Below are 26,177 nucleotides of genomic sequence, written 5' to 3' on the forward strand. Positions count from 1 at the left end.
CAACCTTGGGGGAGGGGAGCGGCGCCAACAAGTCGAGAGTGATGGCGCCCCGAAGAATCTCAGATGGCGAGTCGGCGATGGTTCGGCAATATCTCTCGGGCGTCGATCTAATCTTCAGCCTTATCGCCAGCGATTAGGGCAGAACTAACTCCCCACTTGCACTTGGAAACTTGGGGTAAAGCTTGCCGCAGAGCTTCACATGCAACTTGATAGGTACCTGCGCGGTGTTTGCCCGCGCAGGGGTTATCCCATGGCATTCGCACATATTGCCATGGGCTGACTCTACTCAGCACATGAGTGTCAGCATGATGGACCGTTCCTACTCATCCGCTTTACCCATCTCTGGACCCATGGAATTACGCCCCGTTCCCGCCCCATGTTGCAACCGCGCCTCCGCATCCTGGGCCTCGGCTCAACGACAAGTTGCCGTCAGTTTCTCCACGCGCCGCGACGTCGACCACCCGTCGCAAACATAACAAGCTCACTCTCTTCTCCGCCCCATCCCTCATCACCCTCCATTCCTGCCTACCACATTTCCCCGAAACGCCTTCGCTCCGCCCCTCCACCATGGCCTCCGAAAGCCCCGTCCAACTCGAGTACCGCGGCAAAGTCGCCATCATCACGCTCAATGCACCCAAGAAACTCAACGCCCTCGACGGAACAGCCTACTACAAGCTTGCCCTCGCCATGCAGGAGATCGCCAAGCGCGATGATATCTACATTACCGTTTTGACGGGCAAAGGCCGCTACTTCAGCGCGGGCGCAGACGTATCGTTTGGCAGGACAAAGGACCCTACAGCCGTCGACGAGCAGCAAACGTTCCTGAGGGGCTTTGTATCTCAAAACCTCTTTGTACGTGTTTTCTCGTATAATTTTTTTTATCTGTTTGGGATTTCAACCATTTTTGTTTTTGGTCGCTGCAAAGTGATTGGCATTGCCTGTGCAGCTCCATACTATATATACACACTAACAAACGCACACAGATCACACAAGCCTTTTACACACACCCCAAAATTCTCATCACGGCGCTCAACGGCCCCGCCGTCGGTCTCTCGGCTGCCCTAGCCGGCTGGTCTGATTTCATTTACAGTGCGCCACACGCCTTCATCCTCACGCCGTTTTCCTCCATCGGGCTTGTGACAGAAGGCAACGCCTCGATTGGCTTTGTGCGGCGGCTGGGCCTACCCAAGGCCAACGAAGCCCTCATAATGAGCAAGCGCATTACCAACGAGGAGCTCGTCGCCACGGGCTTCGTCAACAAGGTGTTTGACGTCGGGAACCCCACGGCGGCAGACTACAACGACAAGTTCCTGGCCAAGGTGCTCGAGGAGGTCAGCGAGCGCTTCGACCACCTGAACAGCGACAGTCTGGTGCAGATTAAGGCGCTAATCCAGAAGCCCGATCGTGCTGCCCTGGATAGACAGGGTGTCGAGGAGGCGCTGACCGGCTTGAAAAGGTTTGTACAGGGCATCCCACAGGAGGAATTCAGGAAGCTGGCGTCGGGTGAAAAGAAGCACAAGTTGTAAAAGGGATTTTTGGCTTGGACGACTCCGTGCTAAAGAGGAAAATAGAAGTGAGGGGAAAAACGAAACGAAAATACAAGCACGTGTTCAACATTTGCAATGAGGAAGATGACTGTTTATCGTGTGTACAAGGTCTTGGGTAATGTCTATACGCTATTACGTTGTGGAAATCCGCCATGTTAGCATTGGAATCACTCCTAATACTCAAACAAGCACACACTTCAAGACGTTTATTCATCATCATTGGATTGGCTCGTAGACCAGGAATCTATCCAAGCGACACTCCCTCTGTAGCCAACAGCTCTCCCCCCAGCGCATCATGTGCCGTTGGGCTCGCCGGATCGACAACGGGTCTATTTGGCGCGGAGGAATTATCCGCCAAATCCTGGAGCGAGCCTTGTCCATGCGGCGGCGGGGGGTTCCTCTTCTTCTTCTCCTCTTGCATCTGATGCTGCACGTAGCTCGTATATCTCAGCGCGACGAAGAGCATGAATGCCGAGACGCCAACGGTAATGGCGGCACGCCGCGTCAGGACCCAGCGGAGAGCCTCGACTTCAGAGCGCGCATCCGAGTTGAGGGCGACTGTGATTTTGTAGTTGAGCTCCTGGATCTACAAAAGGTGCCATGTTAGTGTGCCCTCTGTGAATTCGCGGGATAAAGTGTTCTGTATGTACCTTTGTCTCCATGCTCCTTTGCTCCTGCCTCACGGCCATTTTGCGGTCGTCAAAGAGCCCCTTAAGCTCGTCTTTCAGGCCGCCCGTCTCCTGTCCTAGGCGTTGCCCGAGAATATCTACTTCGTGCTGCAATTGGCCTCTTTCTTGCCGCATTCGCTCCATCTCGCCTTTCCTCGCGTTGCCAATTTCCGTCCGCAGTTCGCTACATGCTGCCCGGAACAGGTATGTCTCGTTTTCCACGTTGCTCTTGCTGACGAGACCTTCGCGCGCCAGTGCCATGTTGTCGAGTAGTATTTGTCGCACAGCCTTCATGATGATGATGGATTGGGTGGGTGTAAACGATGATTCCGATAGTTTGCGTACGAGGCCGTATGTGTCAAAATGATGAACGTAGGGGGGTGTCTTCAGGTGTGGTGGTTTGTGCGATTCTTCGTCAGCGGGTGAAGGCATGTGAAGGACGCTATCGAGGGGTTTGTTTTCGCCTGTTTTAGGCGGCTCGGGTGCTGGCGTTTTTGAGAACGTCTCCTCGGTGGCACTGGCTTTGCTGAGGGTCGAGGAGCTGGATAGTGTCGTTGGCGCATCTTCATCTACTTCTTCCTCGCGATCGAGGTCCTGAAACTTCTCTGTTGCCGTGGAGTTCTTATTTCGAGACACAATGGTCGGTTTCTTGTTTTCTGGTGAGACCGCGTGTTCGTATGCCTTTCCATATCGCTGTGGAATTGATTGCTCTGACCGGCAGGGCGCTGTGGTGAAGTGTCGTCGTGCTTGTCGAGCGCGAGGCGCGTTCTCCTTTGCTCTGGAAACGTGTATTCGTGCCGATTTTGCTGGCCTGAACAGCATAGGCCATAGGAAGGGCAGGTTCGGTGTGCCCATGTTGTCGCGCGTCGATGGGGAGTCAGAAGCTCAGACTTTGGAGGTATTTCGTCATTTGGGGATTCGGGTAATCTAGGGACAACACAACTGCAACTAGCGGGGGATCTGCCGCCCATAAGCGGTTGTCAATTCCGAACCACCATGCAAATGCTCGCCAGACTAGGCATTCTAATGTTCTTTAGGTGAAATAACAAACATTGTCATTAGCCTTCATAGATGAGTATTAATGATAATGACATCAAGCTTCGCAGGGCATAAGAACAACTCGCAACTGAACCGAGACTCATAAAGGGGAGTGTATCTACATAGGGTACTTTGAATAACAGCATAACAAAACACATCCTCCGCCGCATTCCGACATGTCTTTCTTTTCGTATAGATTCTACAGTAACAACATAACTTTTTCATCAGGCATTGCCCTGCCGACAACGCCACGCAATGCATCCACACGAAACCCCCGTCTCGGCCTGCAATAGAAAATCAAAAAAAACTTTTGTGTAGTAATCAAACCCCTGGGTATATTGGTAAGCCTGTTGGAACACCAGAAACAAAAAACTTTTGGTGCGCAATATCAGACGTCGTGCGAGGAACTGCTGACGGAGCTGCGGCTGGTGCCGTCGGTGACATGGGTTGCGATACTCAGCCGCTGAAAAGGCGAAACCAGATTCTGTTCCCGGGATGGTGGGCTTGAAAGGCCTTGGGTTGCCGGTGGTGATGTTGGTGGTACGTGGCCTGGCTGGACACTGTTGGCGCCATATCGCTCTCGGAGACGTTTGATCTCGCGCAGCCTGTTGCGCCAAGACGAGCTTGATTCGCCTCCTTCTCGGATGAACCATACGTTGGAAAACACGACGGCGTTGATAGCAATCAGACGGCAGTAGTCGGCGAGGTACTTTCCGCAAATAATCTTGGTCTCAACAGCAGGCGAGATGTCGGGAAAGCCAGGCTTGGAAATGGCTTGAACTTTGTAGTAGCGATTTCTACCCTCGGGATCAGAGTCCAGCCGGCGATCAACGAAGCTGGCTCTCGACTCGGGGGAAATAACAATGTGTACGTAGTTGAATTGCGAGGGAAAGGTGTCGAAGTTGTAGGGGAGACCGGAGTCGTTGAAAATGATGTTAACGAAATCGTTGCCAATATGGCGCTTCTTGTTGGGATACGTCATCTCGTCGTCGGGGTTCGTGGGCATCATAGTGGGGATGTGGAAAACGAGTTCCGTGCAGCGATCACGCCAACAGTAAGTGAATTCGCCGTCCATGTCTTCGCGTGTGTCGAGACCGCCAGTGTTGAACTTTGCACCCTTCAAGCGACAAAGCGTGCCTAGGTTGCTAAGGAACGATGTGTATGCGGGAGATCCAATGTCGTTCATGAAAATCTCTCTTTCATTCGTCTGACCTTCGCCAATGTATATGACTCCTACTTTGTAGTTGTCAACAGTGGCAATTCTGTCAAATGTGGCAATGGCACGGCGTGTGGGTTCGTCATCGGGCAGAGGAATTGGTGGGTTGCTGAGGTCCAGGGGCGCGTAGAAGGACTGGAAGATGTCATCTGGCAGAATGCCAACATAGGTATCAGAATAGAATGCTTCGGATGCGAGACCAATGGTAATGGGTACTTGATGTCGCGGAGGCGACGTGAGCAGTGGCCGCACTTTGAGATACCTGGTTCCGCACTACTAACAGTTAGTAAACTATGATGAAAATCCAGGGATATTAGACACTCACGGGTCGGCGTGTCGTGACAAGAGAAGTGCCGGTCCTTGCAGCAGTTTCTATTGTCACCAGGGCGTTGCCTACGATCCAAGTCTTCTTCCAAACCTCGCCGTCTCCGGGCTTGACAGAGAATTCTTCGCGTGTCGTCTGATCGCGATCCGTGTATGCCACCATGTTCATGATATCCACAAGGACTTGTCCTTGTTCTTCCATGACCTGTCGGCCAGAGCTATCGGTAAAGTACAGGTTTCTAGTGATCCATGGGATTTGCTTTGGACGATCCTCCATCTTCAAGGCCATGAACCAGAATGTGATGACATGGTAAGCGAGAGAATTCAGGTATTGAGGAAGGTCATCTTCAACACTTCTTGGCCTCGTCGCGCCGGGTTCTGGTGCCGCAAAGTCTCTAGATGTACCACTATGTCTAAGCGTCCGAGCACCGTTTTGAGACACGGTTCCGTTTGTGGCTCGACCCTGCTGGTCACGAATGTGCTGCAAGTAGCGAAAACACACTCCAAAAACCAGTTTGAACTCGTCCTCGCGAAAGTTTTTGAAGAGCTCTGGAAGGCGTGCCATTGAGACGAGGAATTCCAGAATGTGTATCGCCGTTGCTGGTTTTGTGATAATCTGCGACATCTTCTGGACGATGCTATCGAGCGATTTACTGACCGAGAGTGGGATTTCAAAACAGCACACAGAGAGTGCATGGATGCACCACTTTGATGTTCTGTCCCATTGGACTATGCCCTGTAGGAACGCTTTGACCAAATCGTCTTCTTCACTCTTTTCAAAGTACTCATGGTAGCTGATGATAACGGTCAACGTATGGAACAGGCAGACGGCAACATCTGCCTTCTTTAGAAGAGTGTGTGGTGGCGGTTCATGGAAGCTCGCATTTCGGACCTGTTCACAAAGGACGTTTCGCAGCATTTGGAGCTGTACAACACAACTGCGGACCAATGCTTGATTGGACAGCTGGGGACCGAGGTGAACGAGGACATAAGAGTATATCTCCCAATCAGTCGGTCTTTGGAGCAAAGAGATGATCAGCTCCAACCACAGTGTGATTTCCATGTCCAAGACATCATCGCTGAGAGGATATTTGGCAGCATCGATATGTGAGAAGACCACTCGACTGGATTCGGGCGATGGCTCTTCGGGGAGGCCCATTGGGCCCGGATACATCCATAAAGGAGGTATCGGTCTTGATACGCGTCCTGTGGGCGGAACCTGGCGACCCGAATGGCGGTTGAGAGAAGAGCGGGGGCTAGTTCCAGAAGTCTTACGGTTTTCCCTCCAAGAAGAATAATCTTCAGAGCGAGCGTAGTCCCCTGGCACAAATTCGTCATTTCTTTCAGTAATGGCTGTTTCTTCTGTGCGGCATAACTCGGCAGCAATACGCTCACCCTCGGAGGAAGAGTTGACTATGAGTGCAAAGCGGGCGTCTGCACGTAAACGGAACAACAACTTGAGGGCCGACAGGCGCGCATCGTGCGCATATCGGTCGCCTCCAGCAATCTCCCGCAGTACTTCGTAAAGCACGCGAGTTTTCCGTGCTGCATGGGTAACACTTCGAGTAAACAGCCGCACATAGGCTATAGTGATTACGTTGCATGGGGAACATCCGTCATCCTTTGTGAGAAACAGATGAGGTTGCCATGGCACCGATGGGGCCGGTGGTGCAGGCTGAGGTCGGTCGAGACGTTTCTTCAAGATATAGATAATTTGAGAGAAGCGGTCGAAGGATGCTTGATCGGCAACATACATGGCGAAGTCTACGAGTTCCTGCAAGACTTCAATGTCGTCTTCAGGCTCGATGCGGCTGAGTAGGAGTTCTTCGCATTGCAACACAACATCGCTGTCACACAGCAACTCGACTGTGCTGTACGTCTCCCGTAGCACTCGTATCACCATGGTGCGGAGTGAACGCGGGCGGGTGGTGTCGTTGAATATGCCCGTGACAAGACGTCGGCAAAGATGCAGCCAATCTTCATTAGACGGGTTGAGATAGCGTTCTTCGGCAAAATAGCGGATGACTCTCTCTGCGGTTGCATCGCTCACACGGTGTGAAAGGCGCAAGAAGAGCTCCATGGTAGCTTCTCGCTGGACAAAATCAAATGCGTCGCTGAGATGGTCCAGCTTGACCAGGACTTTGAATATGCCATCTGCGGAATCTCGTTGATAAAGTTCGTGTTGGGACGGGGCGCTCTCATCGTGTGGTGCTATGTCGTCGTCGTGCTCCATTACGCCTATGGGCGGCGAGGACGAGGCAAACCGATGCCGAATCACAGGCCTACCATTACTCGACTTGTTATCGTGAGGAGAACCTAGTCTCTCAATGGAGCCTTTCTTCTCAATGCTGAGCCTGTCCGTTGTTTTGGCAAGTCTGGCGCGGACGCGGTCATCATCACGCTCAGCGCATACACAGATTACTTCGAGCAAATCCCCCAGGTCGCTCTCGGCAAGAAGCAAGTCTCTCATACCGTCTTGGTCCAGAACGGTATCTATCAAGCTGACGATGATTTGTTCCTGGTCGGTATTGGGCCTTTGGATGGACGCTTTCAGTGCGGGGAACAACAGGGACATGGGCACCTTGGGCAGCTCGTTACGACCATTTTCCAAGAGGAGGAGACGTAAGACCAGAGTTGTGCCTGTATACATGCTGTCGAGCCTTTTCTTGTCGATGTCCTGGAGATTGTCCTGGGTAGGGCCATCGAGGAGCATATGGAGCAGCACGGATATTGCAGCTTGGCCAATGTGAGACTTGAAGAGGTTGCTCAGTGTGTTCCACGCTTGGTCCTGGAAGCCATGGATTCTCTTGTGGATTTCGCTCAAAACTTGCAGACAGGGACGGAGTGACTTGGTGGGCACGTGGACATAGGTGATGATGGTGTCAAAGAGCTTGATGCCGCACTCTACGTCGGGTCTGTAGAATGTAGCCTTGCAGATGGCGACGGTTCTTCTGATGAGGAGATCCAGGTCGTCGTCGGTGAAGACCTTGGCGTTGAATTTGCAAATGTCAATGGTGAACTGGAAGGCCCGGAACATGTTGGCGACCTCGTGGGGCGTGCCTGCAACCGCCTTTTTCGCATTCGACCTGGTCCGCTGGGCGTTGAGGGCATCCTTGCTGGCCTGGAAGCAGTTTTCCAGCGAGGTCAGGACAAACGAGACCATGCCCGACTCGCACGACTCGATGTCGCGGCCGTCATGGGTGAGGGTGGTGACGACGTCGAGACGCTTGTCAAAGAAGCGGTCGTTCTTGCGCAGACAAGCCGCGTCGAAGAAGACGGTGCGCTCGATGCTCGTCAGGTTGGCCAGCGAGGCGCAGGCCTTGAGCAGGCGGTAGCCCACGTCGGCGACGTCGTCTGGCTGCTCGGGCAGGAGCAGGTCGCTAGCCACGGACCACAGAGCCAAGACGTTCTGCACGGGATACTCTTGCAGGATGGCGCATATCCTGTCCACGACCACGACCCTCTCGGCAAACGGCCGGCTGCGGTCGAGCTGGGCGATGAGCTCGTCGAGCTCTGGCGGGCCGCCCGTGACTGGCCTGACGGCGCGCTGGCCGGCGCCATGGCTGAGGCGGTGGAGGGAGCCGTCGGCATGGTGCGAGCCTGAGAGGGAGCCTGCACGAATGGTGCCCAGCGAGGGCGTGCGCGCGGGCGTGCTGGTGGCCGACGAGAGCGAGGGCGGGGGCGTCGGGCTCTTCAGGCGGCCGCCGGTAAGGGAGCGGAAGGCCGTGAAGAGAGCCTGGGTGGAGGAGCGGCGGTCGGGCGTGCGAGGGTCATGGTCCGCCGGCGGAGACATGCGTCTCGGTGTCGCGGGCGGGGCGAGGCGCTGGGGATGCTGGTGGGGATGCTACGACTACGGGCGACGGACAGGCAGACGAGGGGGTTACGAGCGAGGCGCAGGCGCATCGAGTCGGTCATCCGGGCGGGTGGGCGGAGAAGCAGCAGACGCAGAAGCAGAAGCAGAAGAAGAAGAAGAGGCGGGGCTGGCGGTGCCCATCTGCTTGTTGCGGGCGGGCGGCGGCGGGCGGCGGCGGGGGGGCAGGGCGGCGGGCGTGGGCGCGGGCGGCGCAGGCAGAAGAGGCAGGGCGGGCGTGGGCGCGAGGAGAAAAAGGCGGCGCGGGCGAGGGCGACGAGGGCGTGAAGGAGGCACGGCAGCGTCTCGTCATGTGAGGAATGCGACTGTGAAAATCGCCGTCTGGGGTACCTGAGGCGCATCCCTGTCTGTCCTACTTGCACTTACGCCCACCGCCCACCGCCCAAGCTCCGGCCCGCTAGCCCTGGTGGTAAAGTGGGCGCCCGCCTGCCCCAAACAGCAACCAGCGGCCAAACACCGTCGTCGTCTTTTTTTTCCTTCTCTTCTCTCGCCTTATTGCTTCCGTGTTCCATCCCCGCCATCATACCATGGCCGCCGACATCGCCACCCTCTCACAGCTGCTCCAGGCCAGTCTGGACCCCCGCCAGAACAAGCAGGGTAAGTGGCAGCAGCAGCAGCATAGTGCCTTTGTTTACACCACCGCCCGCCCGCGGCAGCGCTCCGTGGCAAAGGCGCTCTGCACACGCAATGCGCGCCCCTCTCAGCGTCCAAGATGTACAGCAGATACATGTGCCCGGGACTGCTGTGCCTGGCCCAGATTCGATTCCCTCACCGCACCCCTCCACGGCCCACTACTGCTTTTGACCACCCGCTGACTTTCCACAGCGGAGGCAGCCATTGCCCAAGAACAGACCAAGCCCGGCTTCTCCCTCGGCCTCCTCCAGATCGTCGCCTCAGACGCCAGCCCCCAGACGACACGGTTAGCCGCCGCGCTCTACTTCAAGAACTTCATAAAGCGGAATTGGGTCGATGAGGACGGCAACTACAAGCTGCCCGAGGGCGAGGTGGTGGCAATCAAGAGCGAGCTGATCGGCCTCATGGTCTCGGTGCCTGCCAGCTTGCAGGCGCAGCTCGGCGAAGCTATCAGCGCCATTGCAGACAGCGACTTCTGGCAGCGGTGGGACACGCTGGTCGACGATCTGATTTCGCGCCTCACGCCCGACAACACGGTCGTCAACAACGGCGTCCTGCAAGTCGCACACTCCATCTTCAAGCGCTGGCGGCCGCTGTTCCGCTCCGACGACCTCTTCACCGAGATCAACCACGTCCTGTCCAAGTTCGGCACGCCCTTCCTCCAGCTGCTCGAGAACACCGACGCCCTCATCACAAACTCCCAGGGCAACCCCGAGACGCTCAAGAACGCCTTTACCACACTGGACCTCTTGGTCAAGCTCTTCTACGATCTCTCGTGCCAGGATCTGCCTCCCGTCTTCGAGGACCACATTGGCGTCATTTCAGGCCTCTTGCACAAGTACCTCATCTACGACAACCCCGCCCTACACACAGACGACGACACCGAGTCGGGGCCGCAGGAGTATGTGCGCGCCGGTATCTTCGAGGCGCTCATGCTCTACATTCAAAAGTACGAGGATGTCTTTGGCTCGCACCTGGGCCAGTTCATCGAGAGCACTTGGGGCTTCCTCATGTCAGTAGGACTAGAAACCAAGTACGACATCCTGGTCAGCAAGGCGCTGCAGTTCCTGACGTCGGTCGCCTCTACACAACACGCCGCAGCCTTCAACAACCAAGACGTTTTGGTCCAGGTCATCGAAAAGGTCATTCTGCCGAACCTGACACTGCGCGAGTCGGATGTCGAACTGTTTGAAGACGAGCCGATTGAGTTCATCAGGAGAGATCTCGAGGGATCCGACAGCGACACCCGCCGTCGCGCCGCGACAAACTTCTTGCGCCAACTGATGGCTCGCTTCGAGGCACTAGTCACGAGCACCTCCAAGACGTACATTGACGCCTACCTCCAAGACTACGCCAAGGACCCGGCCAACAACTGGAAGTCCAAGGACACGGCAGTGTACCTCTTCACTGCAATTGCCGCAAAGGGCACTGCCACCGCCGGCCAGGGTGTCATGAGCGTGAACGAAAATGTCAACATTCTTGAGTTCTTCCAGGCGCATATCGCTGCTGATCTGCAGGCACAAGGCGCCTCACCAATTCTCAAGGTCGATGCTATCAAGTTCCTATACGTCTTCCGCAGCCAGCTGTCAGCCGACCTGTGGCGTGCTGCATTCCCACTACTCGTGAACCAACTGGGCGACGAAAACTACGTCATCCACACATATGCGGCCATCGCGGTAGAACGAGCTCTGTTCATGACCGACAGCAACCGACAGCCCATTATTCCCAAGGCTGACGTTGTAGGCTCAACAAAGGATCTCCTGGCGCACCTGTTCAAGCTCATCACCAAGAACTCTGCTCCTGAAAAGATTCAAGAGAACGAGTTCTTGATGAAGTGTGTCATGCGTGTGCTCATCTTTGTGCGCGATGGCGTTTTGCCAATCTGCGAAACCGTCTTGCAAAACTTCATCAATATTGTCAAGGTTATTCGCCACAACCCCAGCAACCCTCGCTTCCAGTACTACTTGTTTGAGGGCATCGGAGCGCTGGTTCGATTCGGTGCACCCAAGCACCCTCAGTTCTTTGAGGAGAAACTCTACGAGCCATTCGCTGCCTGCTTGCAGGCCAACGTTGAGGAATTCTCTCCCTACATTTTCCAAATATTTTCTGCATTGCTCGAGGCCAACCCCTCCGGTGAGCTGAGCGAGTACTACAGGAGTCTGTTCGCAATCATTATCCAGGGTGCAGTCTGGGAGCAGCGCGGTAACGTGCCGGCCTTGGCCCGCCTGCTCAGCGCCATGGTCGCCCGCGATGCCCAGCATATCGTCGCCAACAAGCACCTGGAGCCTATTCTGGGTATCTTCCAGAAGCTCGTCACCAGCAAAGCACATGAGACGTACTCGTTTGAACTCATCGAGTCTGTCGTCGCTCACATTCCAGCCGAAGCCCTTCAACCGTACTTTGTTACCATCCTCCAGCTGATGCTGACAAGGCTGTCCAACATGAAGACAGAGAACTTCCAGCAGCGCTTCATTGCCTTTTACCACTTTGTTTCTGCGCGACTTGACAAGGGACTTGGTACCGATTTCTTCATCAGCGTCACCGACCAGATCCAGCATGAGTAAGTCGCATTGCGAGACACATTGTAGTAACCACTGACTCGTCAATAGCATATTCAAGCCCATCTACTTAACTGTCATCCTCCCCGATACGCAAAAACTTGCGCGACCCACAGACCGCAAGACTGCTGTGGTGTCATTTACCAAGACTCTAGGAGATTCACAAGCGTTTGTCGACCGGTACCCCAAGGGCTGGATGCTCACCACTCAGCGCCTGATTGAACTCCTGGTCAACCCACCAGTGCCCACCGCTGCTGATGACATTATTCCTGACGCCGATGTGGACGAGCTTGGCTTTGGTGTTGGTTTTACGCAACTCAACACATGCAAAAAGGCACCTCGCGATCCTTTCCCCGAGATTGCTGACGTAAAGCAATGGGTTGGTGAATATCTCAAGGATGCCAACGCACGTCATGGCGGCCGCATTGTCAAGATTGTACAGGAACGACTGGATGAAACGTCCAAGCAGGCATTGGCGGCGTACCTAAGCTAAATGTACGTGCAAAAGTGGTGCGCCCGGTTTATGGTAGAGACGAACTTGGATTGGCAAAAAAAGCGTGGATGAATGAGACGGACGAAGCTGGCCTCTTAACAACATGGGATATGATACCAGGGTTAGAATAAGGGGTTGGAGTTTTTCTTATTGATAAATGTTTTCTCGTAATCAGCCGACACGAGATATGGCAAGCTACTGTTATTATCTGCGTGTGTAAAGTGTCCGTGAAGATGTGAGTACCTGATTGATTTTTCAGTGGCACCTGATGAAGCTGAAAAGGGAGATGAAAAAATAAAACCCCCACGTCGGTGCAAACCTTATTTTTACTGCCCTTGTTCATTCGACTTACCATTCAAGCCACATTTTTTTTTCTTGTCTTTTTTTTTACTTTTTCCCCTATTCACTTCTAGACTAATCCCTCTCCACACTAGACTGTAAACAATAAATTCTCGCCTTTTTTTTCTAGACCTTACCCATTGACTAATTCTCCCTCCCTCCCACATACATACGTACGCATGCACACACCTGACCAACCCCTGATCTACACCTAACGCCTTTTTCGCCTTCCACACTAACTCATAATGCCACATATATTGCACACGTGGTGTAGCCCCCGTACCCACGTACCCACGTAACTCTCTCGTTTTCGCTCCAGCTGCAAGTCATGCAAGTCATGCACCCCTCCACGTCTGCTTTCTTGCTTCCACCCCACACATACACATACACATATACACACATACATACGTATGTAAGTATGTAAGTATGTAAGTAAGCAAGTAACGTGCATGCGCAATATATACTAGATGTGGTAATCCCGCGTCGCACGCCCCGCGTCTGTCTTTTCGTCTTTGCTTGACTTTTTGTAGCGTCTGGAGTGTCTTGAGAAATGGAGGAATGGATTAAATAGCGCCATGTGATACAATGATGATGTAAGTATGCAGCGTAATGGGGGATGGGGGATGGGAAATTAATTGATTGACTGGATGACTGGTTGGTTGGTTGGCAGGCTGACTGACTGACTGGCTGGCTGATAACCAATTCATCCCATCCCATGCCATCTCATCGTGTTTACACACATATTGCCATAACAGCAGGATACGCGGGATACCAGCGATACTTGCTGTGCCTTACACGGCTGGTTGGCTGGCTGGCTCGGTCAGTTTGGAGTATGTAGGATACGTGGCTGTAGTAGTAGTAGTAGTAGTAGTAGTAGTAGTAGCACACTTGGTAATAGCCTTGATGTTATTGTTATTCTCAGATGGCTCCAGTGTACTTGTATCGCAGTATCGACTTCGTTACTTACCTTCCATCTACCTAGCTACCTACCTACCTACCTACCTATCTAAATAAACACCCCAATATCTAAATGTCCAAACCTAGGCGTATATGCATATGCATATGCATATCTAGCTGGTGGAAATTAATACACCGGGATAGCATGAGATGGAAACCAACTCTCTTATTCTTATACACACTGATACCCACATAGATATATAGCCATACCAAAACAAAGACATGGAAAGAAAGAAGAAAGAAAGAAAGACAATGAAATTCGGGTATGAGTGGATAAACGTTGGGTCCAATCCAATCCAATCCAATCCCCTACCTAGTCCCAGTCTCTCCAAAGCCCAGGTCCAGGAGTACTTACATGTACTTAACAGCATGTAACTAACGCAGAAACAGTGGGTGTGCGCGGGGGTGTTGGTGTTGGTGTTGGTGTTGCTGCAGTGTGTTTCGGAGTTTCCCTATACTCCACATTCCACAAGTTTAAACGTTATACAGTAAGCCCCCCCCTGCTCCACCCCTGCTCCACCCCGTAAGTAAGTAAGTAAGTAAGAAAGTAAATAAGTGCCAGCAGCAATACGCCGCACGGAAGATTAAAGGGCTAGAAAAAAAAGTACCATGTCTGGGAATGTGGAAGGGTGCAGGGGAGAAGGGGGGTCATGTGAGACTGTGAAAGAGTCATGTGAGGTACGTTTCTGAGCGTATGAGTGTGTACATGGGTGAGTTAGTGCTGACGGGGGGGGTATTTTTCCAAAGTATACGTACTAGTTTCGATGGTTTTTTTTGTTTGGGGGGGGGGGGGAGGGACTATGTATCAGGTGTGTGTGTGTGTGTGTGTATGCATGGGGTAAATACATGGGTGTGTACGGAGGTGCCTTTCAAAAGTTCTGTCTGACGCTAATCTTGGCCCTTCGGCGCAATTCTTCTTGGCGCAACTCCCACCTTTAAGCTAAGCTATTAATTAGTTATAGTTATCTATCTACTTAGTACTATAGCTCCTAATACTAATTCTTACACCCGTGTCTTAATTATAACGTTAAAGTCACCTCCTATTGGCAAGTCAACGTCACAGATCTTAGAGCTAACTAGTGTTAATCCTCGTACGGTCGATCGTATCTATAGTAGAGCTATCGCTGCTGGCTTTGAGCCAAACGTTCTCCCTCTCAAGATCCTTCCACAGCACGTTCAAGATACCCCTCGCTCTAGCAGGCCTGCTAAGCAGACAGAGGAGGTGAAGGAGCAGATATTTCAACAAGTACGACGCGATAGATATGGACAAGAGAAGAGCTGCGCTGACCTTGCTAGTGCGCTTAGTCTCTAAGGAGTCGAAATCTCTGCCTCTACTATCTAGAGGGTATTAAGAGAAGCAGGATACAAAAAGACTAAGCCAACAAGGAAGCCTAGGTTAACATAGGAGATAAGGAGTGCTCGTCTTAGATGGGCGATCGACCACAAAGACTAGACGTTAGAGGACTAGAAGAATGTCATCTAGACAGACGAGACGTCCGTGGTGATCAACCACCAACGTAGGGGCTATAGGATCTAGAGAAAAGCAGACAAGAGAGTAGTTAAGAGCTGTATCTGTAAGAGGTGGAAGGGATACTCTAAGTTCATATTCTAGGGCTGCTTCTCGTATGACAAGAAAGGTCCATGCCATATCTACCAGCTAGAGACAAAGGCAGAGAAAGAGGATGCTGCTTAAAGATTAAGCAGCTAAACGCTAAGCTTGAACCTCTATAGAGAGAGGAGTGGGAGCTGTTAGAGTCTATGAGAAGGACAGGGCTGCGCAACAAGCCTAGCAGAAAACCTCAATGGAGATAGACAGAGAATACAGGCAAGCTGGTGCGTAAGCCTGGAGGTGGTATAGACTAGTGGAGATATCAGAACTGTACTCTAATACCAAAGCTGATTCCTTTCGCCAAAGAGTGCCTCTAAGATAGACCTCAGACTATCGTGATAGAAGATAAGGCACCTGCCCACGCCCACCACTATCAGAGTGTGATCTATAGTCTGCACGACGTCGAGAGACTACTCTAGTGTGGCAACTCGCCAGACTATAACTGTATTAAGCCGTGCTGGTTCTATATGAAGAGAGAGACTACGAAGAAAGGAGCTCCACAGTCAAGGGCTGAGGCAGTTAGAGTCTAGCAGAATTGCTAGAGAGACCTTTCTCAACTTAAGATCTAAGCTTAGATTAAGCGGATTCTTATTTATGTCTAAAAGATAATTAAGCTATAAGGTGGTAATAAGTATATAGAGGGAAGAGACAAGCCTCGACTAAGGCGGCCGTACTTCGGCTGAATTATTCTTGGCAGACAGAACTTTTGAAAGGCACCTGTACAAGGCTTACTTTTAGATTTGACCAGGAAAAAGACAAGTCATATACAACCAAGTTAACCACAAGTAATTCGAGCAGTTCATTGACAAAAAAAACGGTAGATTATTAAAGTTATCTATGAAACCGGAAATAAAAACAGGGACTCGCTTGCTTTGCTTGCTAAAAATAAGAAATGACAACCATCTTCTTTTTTGTGTATAAAACAACAACGCCCTCTTTCCCTTATGGTGAAAATCGGAAAATTCAACGACAGAGACGAAAGAAGAAAAAGAAAGAGGAACACTTCCTCTAAAACAATCATGTAAACGCTGTATGTGTGTGTGTGGGTGGGTGTCTGTGCCAGATGCCTCCCAAAAAGTAAATGCCCAATCGCTCAATGCCCCAAGTGCGTATACAAAACCATCGCACTATCCGAAAAAATGTGGGAAAAAGAAAAAAACTGTGGTGAGACTCTTGCTAGCTGTGTGGGAATCAAAACGAAGCAATGTAGCAAAAAAAGTCGTCACACCCCTGGGTATCTCTTCTCTTTGTGTGTTTTAACCTTCATGAATCCTTTTAAGCATACTTTTCAATCATGGCCATGGCGCCGTGCTTCTCGAGACCCTCAAGAGCAGTCTTGAGCTCAGCGACGAATCGCTGGTCACTGCGGAGGTCATCACCAAAGAGGCTCTTGATGTTGAGCTGGGAAATGGGGTCCTTGGCGGCGTGGGCCTGGAGCTCCTCGACCATGGGGTCGTCGACCTTGAAGGCCTTGCCGGCATCATCAACACCCTTGTTGTAGCGGAACCAGGCGGCGGCAACAAGAGTAAGGCGGCGGAGAGGACCACCAGCTACAATCTGCTCGGCAATGCTGGGCATGATGAACTGGGGGATCTTGCCACTGCCGCCAAGGCAGATACGGGGAAGCTCGTCCTTGAGGGTGGGGTTGGAGAAGCGGCCAAGGAGCGTGTTGCAGTAGTCGTCGACGCTGACACCGGGGATCTGGGGAAGGAGAGGCTTGACCTCCTGGTGCATCATGTTGACGACAAACTGTCGGTAGACGGGGTGGCCAATGACTTCGTGGATGTAGTTGAAGCCGGCGAGCTGACCAGCGTAGCCCATGGCGGAGTGGGATCCGTTGAGCAGACGGAGCTTGATCATCTCGTACTCCTCGACCTGGTGGACGTTGGGGACAATCTGAACACCGGCCTTCTCAAAGGGAGGGCGGCCGTCAACAAACTTGTCCTCGAGCACCCACTGGTGGAAGGGCTCGGTGACGACTGGCCAGGCATCCTCGACACCAAAGTTCTGGGCAAGGTTGGCCTTGTCCTCTTCGTTGGTGCGGGGAGTGATGCGGTCGACCATGGAGTTGGGGAAAGCACCGTTGCTGGCGATCCAGTCGGCGACCTCTGGGTTGAAGTGGCGGGCGAAAGACACAAGCATGTCACGGCTAATGTCACCGTTCTTCTGCATGTTGTCGCAGGACAGAACGGTAAAGGGTCGCAGACCAGCTGCGTGGCGGCGAGCCATGGCGGCGTAGAGGTAACCAAAGACGGTGCGTGGGGGCTGTCCACCAGCCAGGTCGGCGGCAACGTCGGGGTGGTCGGTCTGGAGCTCGTGTGTGTTCTCGTTCATGTAGTAACCGCTCTCGGTGACAGTCATGGAGACAATGTGCGTGTCGGGGTGGGCCATCTTGGCAATGACGGCCTCGGAGTTGTCAGGAGCAAAGAGATAGTCCGTGATGCTACCCACGACGCGGGCGCTGCTGCCCTCGGCGGCGCGCTCAATGATGGTGTAGAGATTGTCCTGGGGCTTCAGGGCATCGCGCATGGGGGCAGCAAAGGGCTGCAGGTCAACACCGCAGATGGACCAATCCTGGACATTGAATTGCTCGAGAAGGGTGTCGACGTAAGCAGCAAGATGGGCGCGGTGGAAACCTCCCACGCCGACGTGGACAATGCCCTGCTTGACCCCCTGTCGTTGGTAGGTGGGCACAGAGACATTTTGCAGCCGAGCAAGGTTTTTAGTGTTAAGTTTAACGGGGGTGGCCGCGACGCGGCGAGATTGGGTCGAGACAGGGGCGGGGATCTTCTCCTCCTTGCGGTGGGTGAATTCCCTGGGAGGAGCGTTGTAGATGGGCTTGCCCTCCGAGGGCGTCTGACGGACAGCCTCAGTGCTCTGGAAGCGGACAGGCGTGGCGCGGTGGCAGGGCCTGGTGGACTGGAAGACAGCGCGGGCGCGGGCTGCTCGGAGCAGGTTCCTGGGGACTTGGGGAGGCATTGTGTGCTATGTGTGTATGTGTGAAAAAAGCTCAAGGGATGACGGGAGGAAAAAGGGACGGATGAGCAGAGTACGAGGAGGCGGCGTCCAGGAGCTTATAAAGTGACAGGCTCTGTCCTTTTTGTGGGCACGAGTGCCTTGTCTCGTAAGCAATGGTGGTCGGGAAAAAAAGTCGACCATAGCGTAGGGGCCCCTATTTTTTCAGAGGGTCTAGACATGGTGGATTCTGAGTCGGGAAACGAAGGCTGATAGCCTGTGCTTCGGGAAACGTGGGCAGTCGCCAAAGGGGGTGGGCTGCGGCTTGCATTGTGTTGTGTCGGTCGGTCGGGCGCGGCGGCGGCGGCGGGCTGGATGGGGACGGACGGGCGCTTGGGCCGCCCGCCCACAGCCGTGCGTGCAGGAACAGTCTGGCGGGCTGGGTTATGGGTACGTACCAGACGATCAGACATTTTTTTTTGCCCGCTGGGTTTGACGCGTCCGCGGCGGACAGGCGCCCCGGTTTTTAGACTGGAGAAAAGTTTCAGACTTTTGCGCTGCCGCCTCCGCCGTCTGAAGGGGTCGGGGGGTTCGGGGAGGCAGGCGAGAGCCACAATTGCGCCGGAAGAGGGCGATAGTGCTGATGCTGGCAGGCGACTTTGTGCGGTGGATGCAGGACCCATGGCATGGCGTGCTGCGCGGGTGGCGTGGATGGGCGTGGGTGGTGTGGGTGGTGAGGGATGCTGGACAGCAAGCAATGCCATGTGTGTTCAAGGTCGGTGACCAAAAGGGTGGATGGCGGCTCTCCCCAAGATACACACCGCTCGGTTGGCAGGTGCAGGCGTGGGGCGTGGGGGAATTGGCGTTGGAGATGGCGTCGCAGTTGCAGTCGCCGTCGCAGCTATCGCCGTGGCCATGTTGTTGAGCCCAGGCCGCATTATCAGCACCGCCTTGGCGCGCGATGGATGGGCGGATGGGTGTGGGTGGGTGGGTGGATGGATGTGCGGAGGAGAATGGGGGGAATGGGATGGGATGGGGGGTGAGAGCGGGATGCAGCGTGCGACAGCTGTGGCCTCAGCATGGCCGTGCCCGGGCGTCATGGATGGGAGAAGCACATGCACCTGGGGTAAGGCCGTGGCCATGGCGATGGGTTCTCACCACGCACACGCACACACTCCAAGACGTTGAGATGCATCCCAATCCTCTGCCTCTGCCTCTGCCTCTGCCTCGCCGCTGACTCGTTCACCGACTTCTGGCTGGACCGGCGATCTCGCACCAACGGCCACCAAAGCGATCTACGGGCCTGCAGCTGAGCCTCATGCACATGCCAATGCCGTGCCCGCCGTGCCCTGCCACGCTCTGCCACGCCCTGCCATGCCCTGCCATGCCATGCACATGCACATGCGACATTGCCCGGCCACGGCACATCATCCCCGCCACGATAGCTCTGCCTCTCTGCCTGTGCCTGCACCAGCGCCCATTATTAGATCGCCCAGCTCAGCCCTTTCGGCGCTACGACGTCAGTAGCGCGCCCCAATTGCCACCGGCACCTCTTGTTTCGTACAAGCCGAACCAGCCCAAGCCGGCGCGACAAGGGGCCCGCATCGAAGCATGGAAGAAGCCCTCTTTTTTTTTCCTTTCTTTCTTTCCATCTTGCTTTCTTTCTTCGAACCGCCCGGCCTCCAACTGCTCCCATGCCTGCTGCACTGTGAGCTCACCGGCCCCAGATAAGCTCCTGCACCCTGATCCACTCCCGCGCCCGGGCTGCCCCTTCAACCGCTACGTGGATCCACTTGGCCTGTGTAGCCCCATGTACATGTATACGTATGTATACATGTCCTTGTCGCCTTGTTGATACATGCTACTACTAGCATCCGCAAAGAAGCAACACCACAATGTATGCACCAAGGCCGACCTTCCTCGTCGACGACTTTTCCGCACACTAGCTGCCTTCCGCGCGGCCCTCGCCCTCACGCCATCTCCCCTCCCCCCCCCTTGCTAGCACCCCCCCCCCGGACAAATAGGAGTACAATTATTATTATTATTATTATTGTAGTTTAACGTCCTTTCTCAGCCCAAAGGGCTATATAAGACGTGCAGGCTTAAGGCCTGCAAGTAACTACGTAGGCTAGAATTTAATCTAGGTACAAATTGAGTAGGTACAATGTAGGGGGTTATCTAAATGAAGGTGAGGCTCGTAGCCTAGTAGTTTTTTAGTGAGTAACTCTCTCAGATCTTTCACTTTAAATGAGTCTTCCTCTCAAGTTTTAACGAGTAACTCTCTCAGTCGAATAGGTAGTTTAATGAGTAACTCTCTCATGTGGGTGGACCATAAATATGGTTGTGAGGGGAGAAGGATTCGAACCTTCGATCTTTGCTGACGTGAGACAGCAGAAAATTTTCCAGGCGCTCCACCACTGCGCCATCCCCCCATAGGAGTACAATTGCCATGGCGGAAGCTTGGATTTGTCTCGGCACATGGCTGCTGCGCCCGGTCAGACTCACCACGCGCTCCGTGTCCAGCATCACGCGCACACCTCACATTTCCAAAATCCTGGGCGTGGCCAAGCACATAGTAATAATAAGCAATGGCTATCCTTTTCACGATGCCCGTTTGGGCGCCCGTGCCTCTCCAGACATTACCCTCCAATAGTCGTCGCCCGCTTCCCCACGACTTGCCAATAGTCGCTGTTACGCGTCCCCCCCCTTCCCACCCCATACTCTCTTGCGGCCCCGACCGTGTCACATCATGGCTGTGTACATATGTATGACTCCTTTTTTCCTTCTGACACCTTCATTTCCGTTTCTTTTTTCATCAAAGCTTCAAAAACACCTCCCGCATCTTCTCGTAGTTTGGCGTTCCGAGTCCCGTGACTGGATCCCACCCCGGACTTGCTGGGAACCCGTCGGTCCCGCACCCCGGGTTGCTGCCAGCAGTCACGTCGTTGAACATGTCCGGATACTTGTACAGGATCGGGTTCAGAAAGCCAATTGGCTTCTTGCCAGCCTCGAGTCGCTCCTCGTTCAACAGCGTAATGAGGCTGGCAAAAATGGGCGCCGAGACCGATGTGCCTCCCGCACTCTCCGTCTTGTTGAGCCAGATTATCGGCATGTGATCGCCAATGGCCGACACGTCTGGGTACCCGCGACCCGACGAGTTGAAGACCGATTCCCCGTACGCCGGCACATACTTGTCCAGGTACTTGGACACGGCCGCCGACTGCCACGACGGACGACCAAAGACGCTCGAGAAGCCGCCGCCCGAGTAGTATGACAGCAGCCCGTTGGGGCCTGCCACAGCCTCCTCTCCGAGCGCCAGGCTTCCATTGCGCAGTGTTGTCGCTCCAACAGCCGTAATCTACCTGTACTCAGTACATGCACCGCCGCAACACAGTAGTCTCGACACTTACATAGGGACAGTTGACCGGAAAGCTGGGGGAGAAGCGCGTGCCCTTCTCGTCCACATAGCCAGACTCGGCGTTGAGGCAGCTGTTGTTGTATCCAGCGTTGTACCGGTTGGCAACACCAGAGTCTCCCGAGGCAACCACTACACTGACTCCTTGCAGCGCCAGCTTCATCCACTCGCGGCACTGCCGTTCTTGGTAGAACCGCGGCAGTGCGCCTTCAATCTGGCCATACGAAATGGAAATCACATTACTCGAGGGCGCCCCACCGCACTGGAGCGGGCCCTGGTATCCGCCGTCGTTAGGGTCGGGGTAAGCTGGGTCGACGTAGGGCTGGTCTCCGCCTTGGTACGTGCAGTACGACGCATCCTGGGGCACGTTAGCGATTGGTGAAGCAGACCAAGCCTTTGGAGGGGGGGGGGGACCCACCAAAGCGTCTAGGAAAATGTTAAACGTGCCGACGGAATCCACATTGACTCCGTCTCCCACTTGGTACAGCCGCGTTTGTTGAGGCCAGATGATGGAATATGCCGTCTGGAAGTCCAGCGCACTTTCAACCACTTGCTGCGCCTTTGCCCTCGCCAGGCTCGATTCTTTGCCACGGTCGATGGAGACAAACTCTGGCACCGTGTCGGCAGGAATCTTGGGCGTCGTCAACAGTTCGAAGAACTTGGGCAGGTCGGGCAGGTAGAGATAGTCGGCCCACTCGGCTATGCCCAGCTTGTTTCCAGTGTGGTTGTACTTGCCAGCAGGGATCTTGTAGAGCTCGCGCAGACAGTTGATGGTCACGAGCTTTCCGCAGTGCGAAAGGTCCGTCAAATTCAAGTTGGCATCTCCGCTGGCCACGGCCTCGTGGCGTATCGTCTGGGCCACGGGCTGCAGTCCATCGAGCTGAATCGTGGGCATGATGAAGTCGACGTGCGGACGGACATGCTGCGGAAGCCCATACTCGTCGCAGGCAACGCGGAAGCCTCCGCTCTGCTTGTGCTGGTAGTTGTGGTACTGCGTGTTGAGCAGCGCCTCCAATTCTGAAACCGTTGCCGAGAACTCGAGCCAGTTGCGTCCTGGGATGGTCAGACGCCGCTTGTTTTTCCTGCAATGCCCATGTTCGCCAACTTACCGACAGAGTGTTTGACACGCTGGCTGCCAATGCCCGCCTCACGCAGCCACGCCAGTGTCGTGTCGGACGCTTGCTGAGACGGCGCAAACGTGTTTGCAACCCGCTCGGCAGTCCAGTGTTTGCCTACCCGCCACCCTCAGTGTTAAAACACGGCCTGTTTTGGTCGGCTGGGCAAAAGCACTACTTACCAAAATTGGGCGAATCCGGGTCTGAAATGTCGTCGAGGAAGCGATCCCCATGCTCGAGGTTTCGCTCCTTCAACCCGATACGCACAGGCAGCACCACGTCTCCGTCTGCCCGCGAGTGCCTGGTCCACGCAAACGGCTCGACGTCTCGCTTCTCGTGAACCGTGTGCGTGCTGCGGGATGGGGCGCATTGTGCCAGGCCACCGAGGCCAAGCAAGACCTACGCGCAGAGGTACATGTTGTCGTGCTTGGAGTCGAAAAGGTCAAGATGGGGCGTGGGGCTTGAGGAGAGAGAGCGACTCGCAGCAGCTAAATAGCCATATCTTCCCCCCCCCCCTCAATCTCGCCAGCCAGGTCGCATAGCCGTCGTCCTTGACTATATTGCAAGCGTCATTTTACTCTCCCGCAATGCACCGAATAGCGCCAGCACGACGGCCATGGGCACCGATACGAACGGACGATGAGCCGCTCTCGTCGAATCACCGACTTGTCAGCATCGAGATGGGCTACCAGCCGCGTTGTTAGGACCATATTGGTGCCTGATGCAGGTCAAGCGGTCTCGTTGTTTTGCATACAAACAAGCCTCGAGCCAATGACAGCCACCGACTACGCCCGGCTCGGCACCAGGGATGCCTGTCTCAGACGAAAGCTTAATCTGTATAGACGACCTACGCGGCGGTGCTTGGGGAAAGCTTGACCTTGCCACCCACGAGCCATATTGCTTCAGGAAGGTGATTTGGTAGCTCCTTGGCGGAATTAGGAAGGTGCTGTTTGCATTGCGGGCACACATCGAGATGGGGAAGCGCTGTTGATTTTCCCTCTCGTACAGCGAGTGTTCAAACAGAGAGGGTTGGTTTAGTGTACAGCTAAAACAAACGGACGGTAGCATGTAGATTACAGGGCCGGCGCATCGGTCTTGGCACGGGGGTTGTCTTTGGCAAGGCTGCAAGTTTTGTTAGTCAGCCCGTCAGGAGGCTGAACCTTATCTCTAGTCGACGGATGAGATCATCGCAGCAGTTGCACGTTGGTGTTGGAGAGGAATAAGCGAGCGTGCGTGCCTGTGTGTGTGTGTGTGTGTGCAAACGAGGTACACCTACTCCTAGACGTGTGCGCTCTTGCTCTCACTCTCGCTCTCGCTCTCGCTCTCGCAAACCGGATGGCTCGGATCTGGGATTTACACTCAACCCAAAGACCCGGACTAGGACGGGAAATTAGGCAGTGGCAAAGAGAGTGAGAGAGACTAATATTCTATTAGCACTGCAGAAGCCCACTTTGGGAGCTCGTATGTAGACATGATGTGCTTACCGGAAGAACTTTCCCTGTGCTGTGTGTGTGTGTGTGTTGGGGGGGGGGTGCCCTCTTTTTTTTTGCCACGGCTGACAGGACCCTGTGACTGGGGTCAGCGTAAGTATTACTCTGACTCGACGCTTCCGCCTAACCTTATTTGCACTCGTCGTCCGCTTTTCTTTTGCTGTGGTGGTGGTGGTATACCCAGCTGTCCCCACCGGTTGCAGCGACAAGGCGAAAATCTCTCTCGGCTGTGCGTGGCGGGTGGCGAGAGAAATGGGGAACTTGCATCTCGCCATGACGCAGGGCATGCGGAAATGTCGTATACCCTGCCTCGCTATGCGCTTTTGCATTGAAGGAACGATCCACTAGGTGTAGCGTGCATGCACATGTGTGTGCATAGGAGAACGGGCCTGGCCTTTTTTATGCCACAGAGGCATATCTGGTTCAAATTGTGAATCCTATCTAGGTGTATTATCATCGCCGCATATGTGTAGAAGCTGAGCATCGCTTGCTGCATTCAACGTCCAGCAATAGCGCTGACGTGATCCGTGATGTTTGTATCAACATCGCTTGTAAGAAAAAATAGTCATCTTCCCTTGTATACCAATACCAATACCAACGCTCAGCAACATCCACCCCAGCCTTGTTGCTTTCCCTTCCTGCTTGCATCGTTCAGATTAATGCCTGCTCGGTTTGCGCCTCCGCCTCCGGGCCCTTTGACGCCACTCCGCCGGTCATTCAGGTCGTATTTGCCCGCCTCAATGTTCTGATATATCCGCTCCGCCACTTCAAGAAAGGCTCGTTCCACGCCCTCGCCGCTCTTGGCGCTCGTCTCAACGTACTGCATGACGCCATTTGCTTTGCACCACTCCTCGGCCTCTTCTCTTGTCACCTGCCGCTTGTTTGCGGCTTCCGAACCCGACACCGTCGAAGAGCCCGCCAGATCAGACTTGTTGCCCACAAGCACCACTACAATGCCCTCCTCGGCGATTTGCCGCAGGTCGTGCAGCCATGACGTCGCCGACAGAAACGTGTTTTTGCGCGAAATGTCAAACACCAACAATGCGCCTGAAGCGCCTCGGAAGTAGCTTCGTGTGATGCTCTTGTACGTCTCCTGTCCCGCCGTGTCCCACAGCGACAGCTTCATGTGCTTTTGTTCTTGTTTTTGCTTCGAGGGCGACACGGGCGCTGGGGCTTGTGAGGTTTTGGCCGGGTTGTTGATATTGAGGGCATACGAAGCCGGGGGCCCGACTGGTACAATGCGCGATCCGAATTCTACACCGATAGTTACGTCGTGGTGTGGTGAGAAGCGGCCTTCGCATAGGCGGACGGTAAGCTACAGACAGTCAGCACGGTACGCCCGCACAGAGACAGGACATGTCGTCGCATACACTGGATTTACCGCAGCCCGAGTCGCCCAGCGAAACAATCTTTGCTATGTAGTCCCACGGCTGAGCCATGGTGCTCGGCGACGGCGGTGCGACGGCGGGCGTAGATGTCGGGGCGTGGGCGCAAGGCTATGGATGAGCTGGATGCTGCTCTACACCAAATACAATGGACAGTGTCGAACAAGGCAGCTGGGGCTCACGTGCGATGCAGGCTCAAGCAGGTGGCATGAGACGAGAGCTGGCAGGCTGGACGGAAGGCAGGCTGGACGGCGGTGCTTCAGGTGAGGTCAGGCCAGGGTTCAGCAATGCGGTCATAGCTCGGCAGCCCGCTTGAGCCAGAAGTTGAAGGCGTTGGGCAAGCAGCGCCTTGGTCGAGATGCAAGTGATGCGAGGTACAGGCGTCTGGAGCCAGCGCTAGTGTGACTGGCACGCATGCGCAAGCTCTTTGATTGCTTCACCGGGACGGTACACGCACTTGGCACATGTATCCCACCCATTCGCCGAAGAGGTCCCGTGCTGCCTGCACCGGCATGCCACTTGCCAGGCCGCAAACAGCGAGCGCACGCAGGCACCAGCCGTGGC

At 54.3% G+C, this 26,177-nt stretch overlaps 7 protein-coding genes and 1 non-coding gene across 8 annotated transcripts; 2 read left to right on the forward strand and 6 right to left on the reverse strand.

Annotated features, from left to right (window-relative positions):
- The first annotated feature begins 544 nt into the window (after positions 1–544).
- Positions 545–1,737, forward strand: SETTUDRAFT_169387 (uncharacterized protein). The gene is made up of 2 exons (XM_008028110.1): positions 545–852; positions 984–1,737. The coding sequence occupies exons 1-2, from the start codon at positions 568–570 to the stop codon at positions 1,524–1,526; spliced, it is 828 nt and encodes a 275-aa protein (XP_008026301.1). The 5' UTR covers positions 545–567; the 3' UTR covers positions 1,527–1,737.
- Positions 1,738–1,791: 54 nt separating this feature from the next.
- Positions 1,792–3,070, reverse strand: SETTUDRAFT_110582 (uncharacterized protein; the record flags this gene model as incomplete). The annotated part of the gene is made up of 2 exons (XM_008028111.1): positions 1,792–2,133; positions 2,198–3,070. 2 exons carry the CDS (start codon positions 3,068–3,070, stop codon positions 1,792–1,794), a joined length of 1,215 nt encoding a protein of 404 aa, XP_008026302.1.
- Positions 3,071–3,330: 260 nt separating this feature from the next.
- SETTUDRAFT_184795 (uncharacterized protein) lies at positions 3,331–8,586 on the reverse strand (the record flags this gene model as incomplete). Its single annotated transcript, XM_008028112.1, has 2 exons — positions 3,331–4,742; positions 4,795–8,586. 2 exons carry the CDS (start codon positions 8,584–8,586, stop codon positions 3,642–3,644), a joined length of 4,893 nt encoding a protein of 1,630 aa, XP_008026303.1. The 3' UTR covers positions 3,331–3,641.
- Positions 8,587–9,191: 605 nt separating this feature from the next.
- Positions 9,192–12,552, forward strand: SETTUDRAFT_184796 (uncharacterized protein; the record flags this gene model as incomplete). Its single annotated transcript, XM_008028113.1, has 3 exons — positions 9,192–9,261; positions 9,490–11,857; positions 11,907–12,552. The coding sequence occupies 3 exons, from the start codon at positions 9,192–9,194 to the stop codon at positions 12,346–12,348; spliced, it is 2,880 nt and encodes a 959-aa protein (XP_008026304.1). The 3' UTR covers positions 12,349–12,552.
- Positions 12,553–16,105: 3,553 nt separating this feature from the next.
- SETTUDRAFT_169389 (uncharacterized protein) lies at positions 16,106–18,679 on the reverse strand. The gene has a single exon (XM_008028114.1). It carries the CDS (start codon positions 18,230–18,232, stop codon positions 16,529–16,531), a length of 1,704 nt encoding a protein of 567 aa, XP_008026305.1. The 5' UTR covers positions 18,233–18,679; the 3' UTR covers positions 16,106–16,528.
- Positions 18,680–20,552: 1,873 nt separating this feature from the next.
- Positions 20,553–20,640, reverse strand: SETTUDRAFT_t143. The gene has a single exon. It is a non-coding gene; the product is annotated as a tRNA-OTHER (tRNA).
- Positions 20,641–21,023: 383 nt separating this feature from the next.
- SETTUDRAFT_177490 (uncharacterized protein) lies at positions 21,024–23,108 on the reverse strand (the record flags this gene model as incomplete). Its single annotated transcript, XM_008028115.1, has 6 exons — positions 21,024–21,566; positions 21,619–21,981; positions 22,042–22,676; positions 22,733–22,855; positions 22,921–23,025; positions 23,081–23,108. The coding sequence occupies 6 exons, from the start codon at positions 23,106–23,108 to the stop codon at positions 21,024–21,026; spliced, it is 1,797 nt and encodes a 598-aa protein (XP_008026306.1).
- A 1,521-nt stretch (positions 23,109–24,629) lies between these two features.
- SETTUDRAFT_47648 (uncharacterized protein) lies at positions 24,630–25,998 on the reverse strand. Its single transcript, XM_008028090.1, has 2 exons — positions 25,599–25,998; positions 24,630–25,543 (listed from the first exon to the last, which is right to left on the reverse strand). Exons 1-2 carry the CDS (start codon positions 25,665–25,667, stop codon positions 24,830–24,832), a joined length of 783 nt encoding a protein of 260 aa, XP_008026281.1. The 5' UTR covers positions 25,668–25,998; the 3' UTR covers positions 24,630–24,829.
- Positions 25,999–26,177: the final 179 nt, after the last annotated feature.

The sequence above is a fragment of the Exserohilum turcica genome (genome assembly GCF_000359705.1).
Source record: "Exserohilum turcica Et28A unplaced genomic scaffold SETTUscaffold_22, whole genome shotgun sequence".
Lineage (NCBI taxonomy): Eukaryota > Fungi > Ascomycota > Dothideomycetes > Pleosporales > Pleosporaceae > Exserohilum > Exserohilum turcicum.

Bases quoted from the DNA above. Each gene is read 5' to 3' on its own strand.
- SETTUDRAFT_47648 (XM_008028090.1), bottom strand. From the start codon at position 25,667: ATGGCTCAGCCGTGGGACTACATAGCAAAGATTGTTTCGCTGGGCGAC. The intron at 25,544-25,598 runs GTATGCGACGAC...GACTGTCTGTAG, and splicing joins CGGGCTGCGGTAAATCCAGT to CTTACCGTCCGCCTATGCGA.
- SETTUDRAFT_169387 (XM_008028110.1), top strand. From the start codon at position 568: ATGGCCTCCGAAAGCCCCGTCCAACTCGAGTACCGCGGCAAAGTCGCC. The intron at 853-983 runs GTACGTGTTTTC...AAACGCACACAG, and splicing joins TTGTATCTCAAAACCTCTTT to ATCACACAAGCCTTTTACAC.
- SETTUDRAFT_169389 (XM_008028114.1), bottom strand. From the start codon at position 18,232: ATGCCTCCCCAAGTCCCCAGGAACCTGCTCCGAGCAGCCCGCGCCCGC.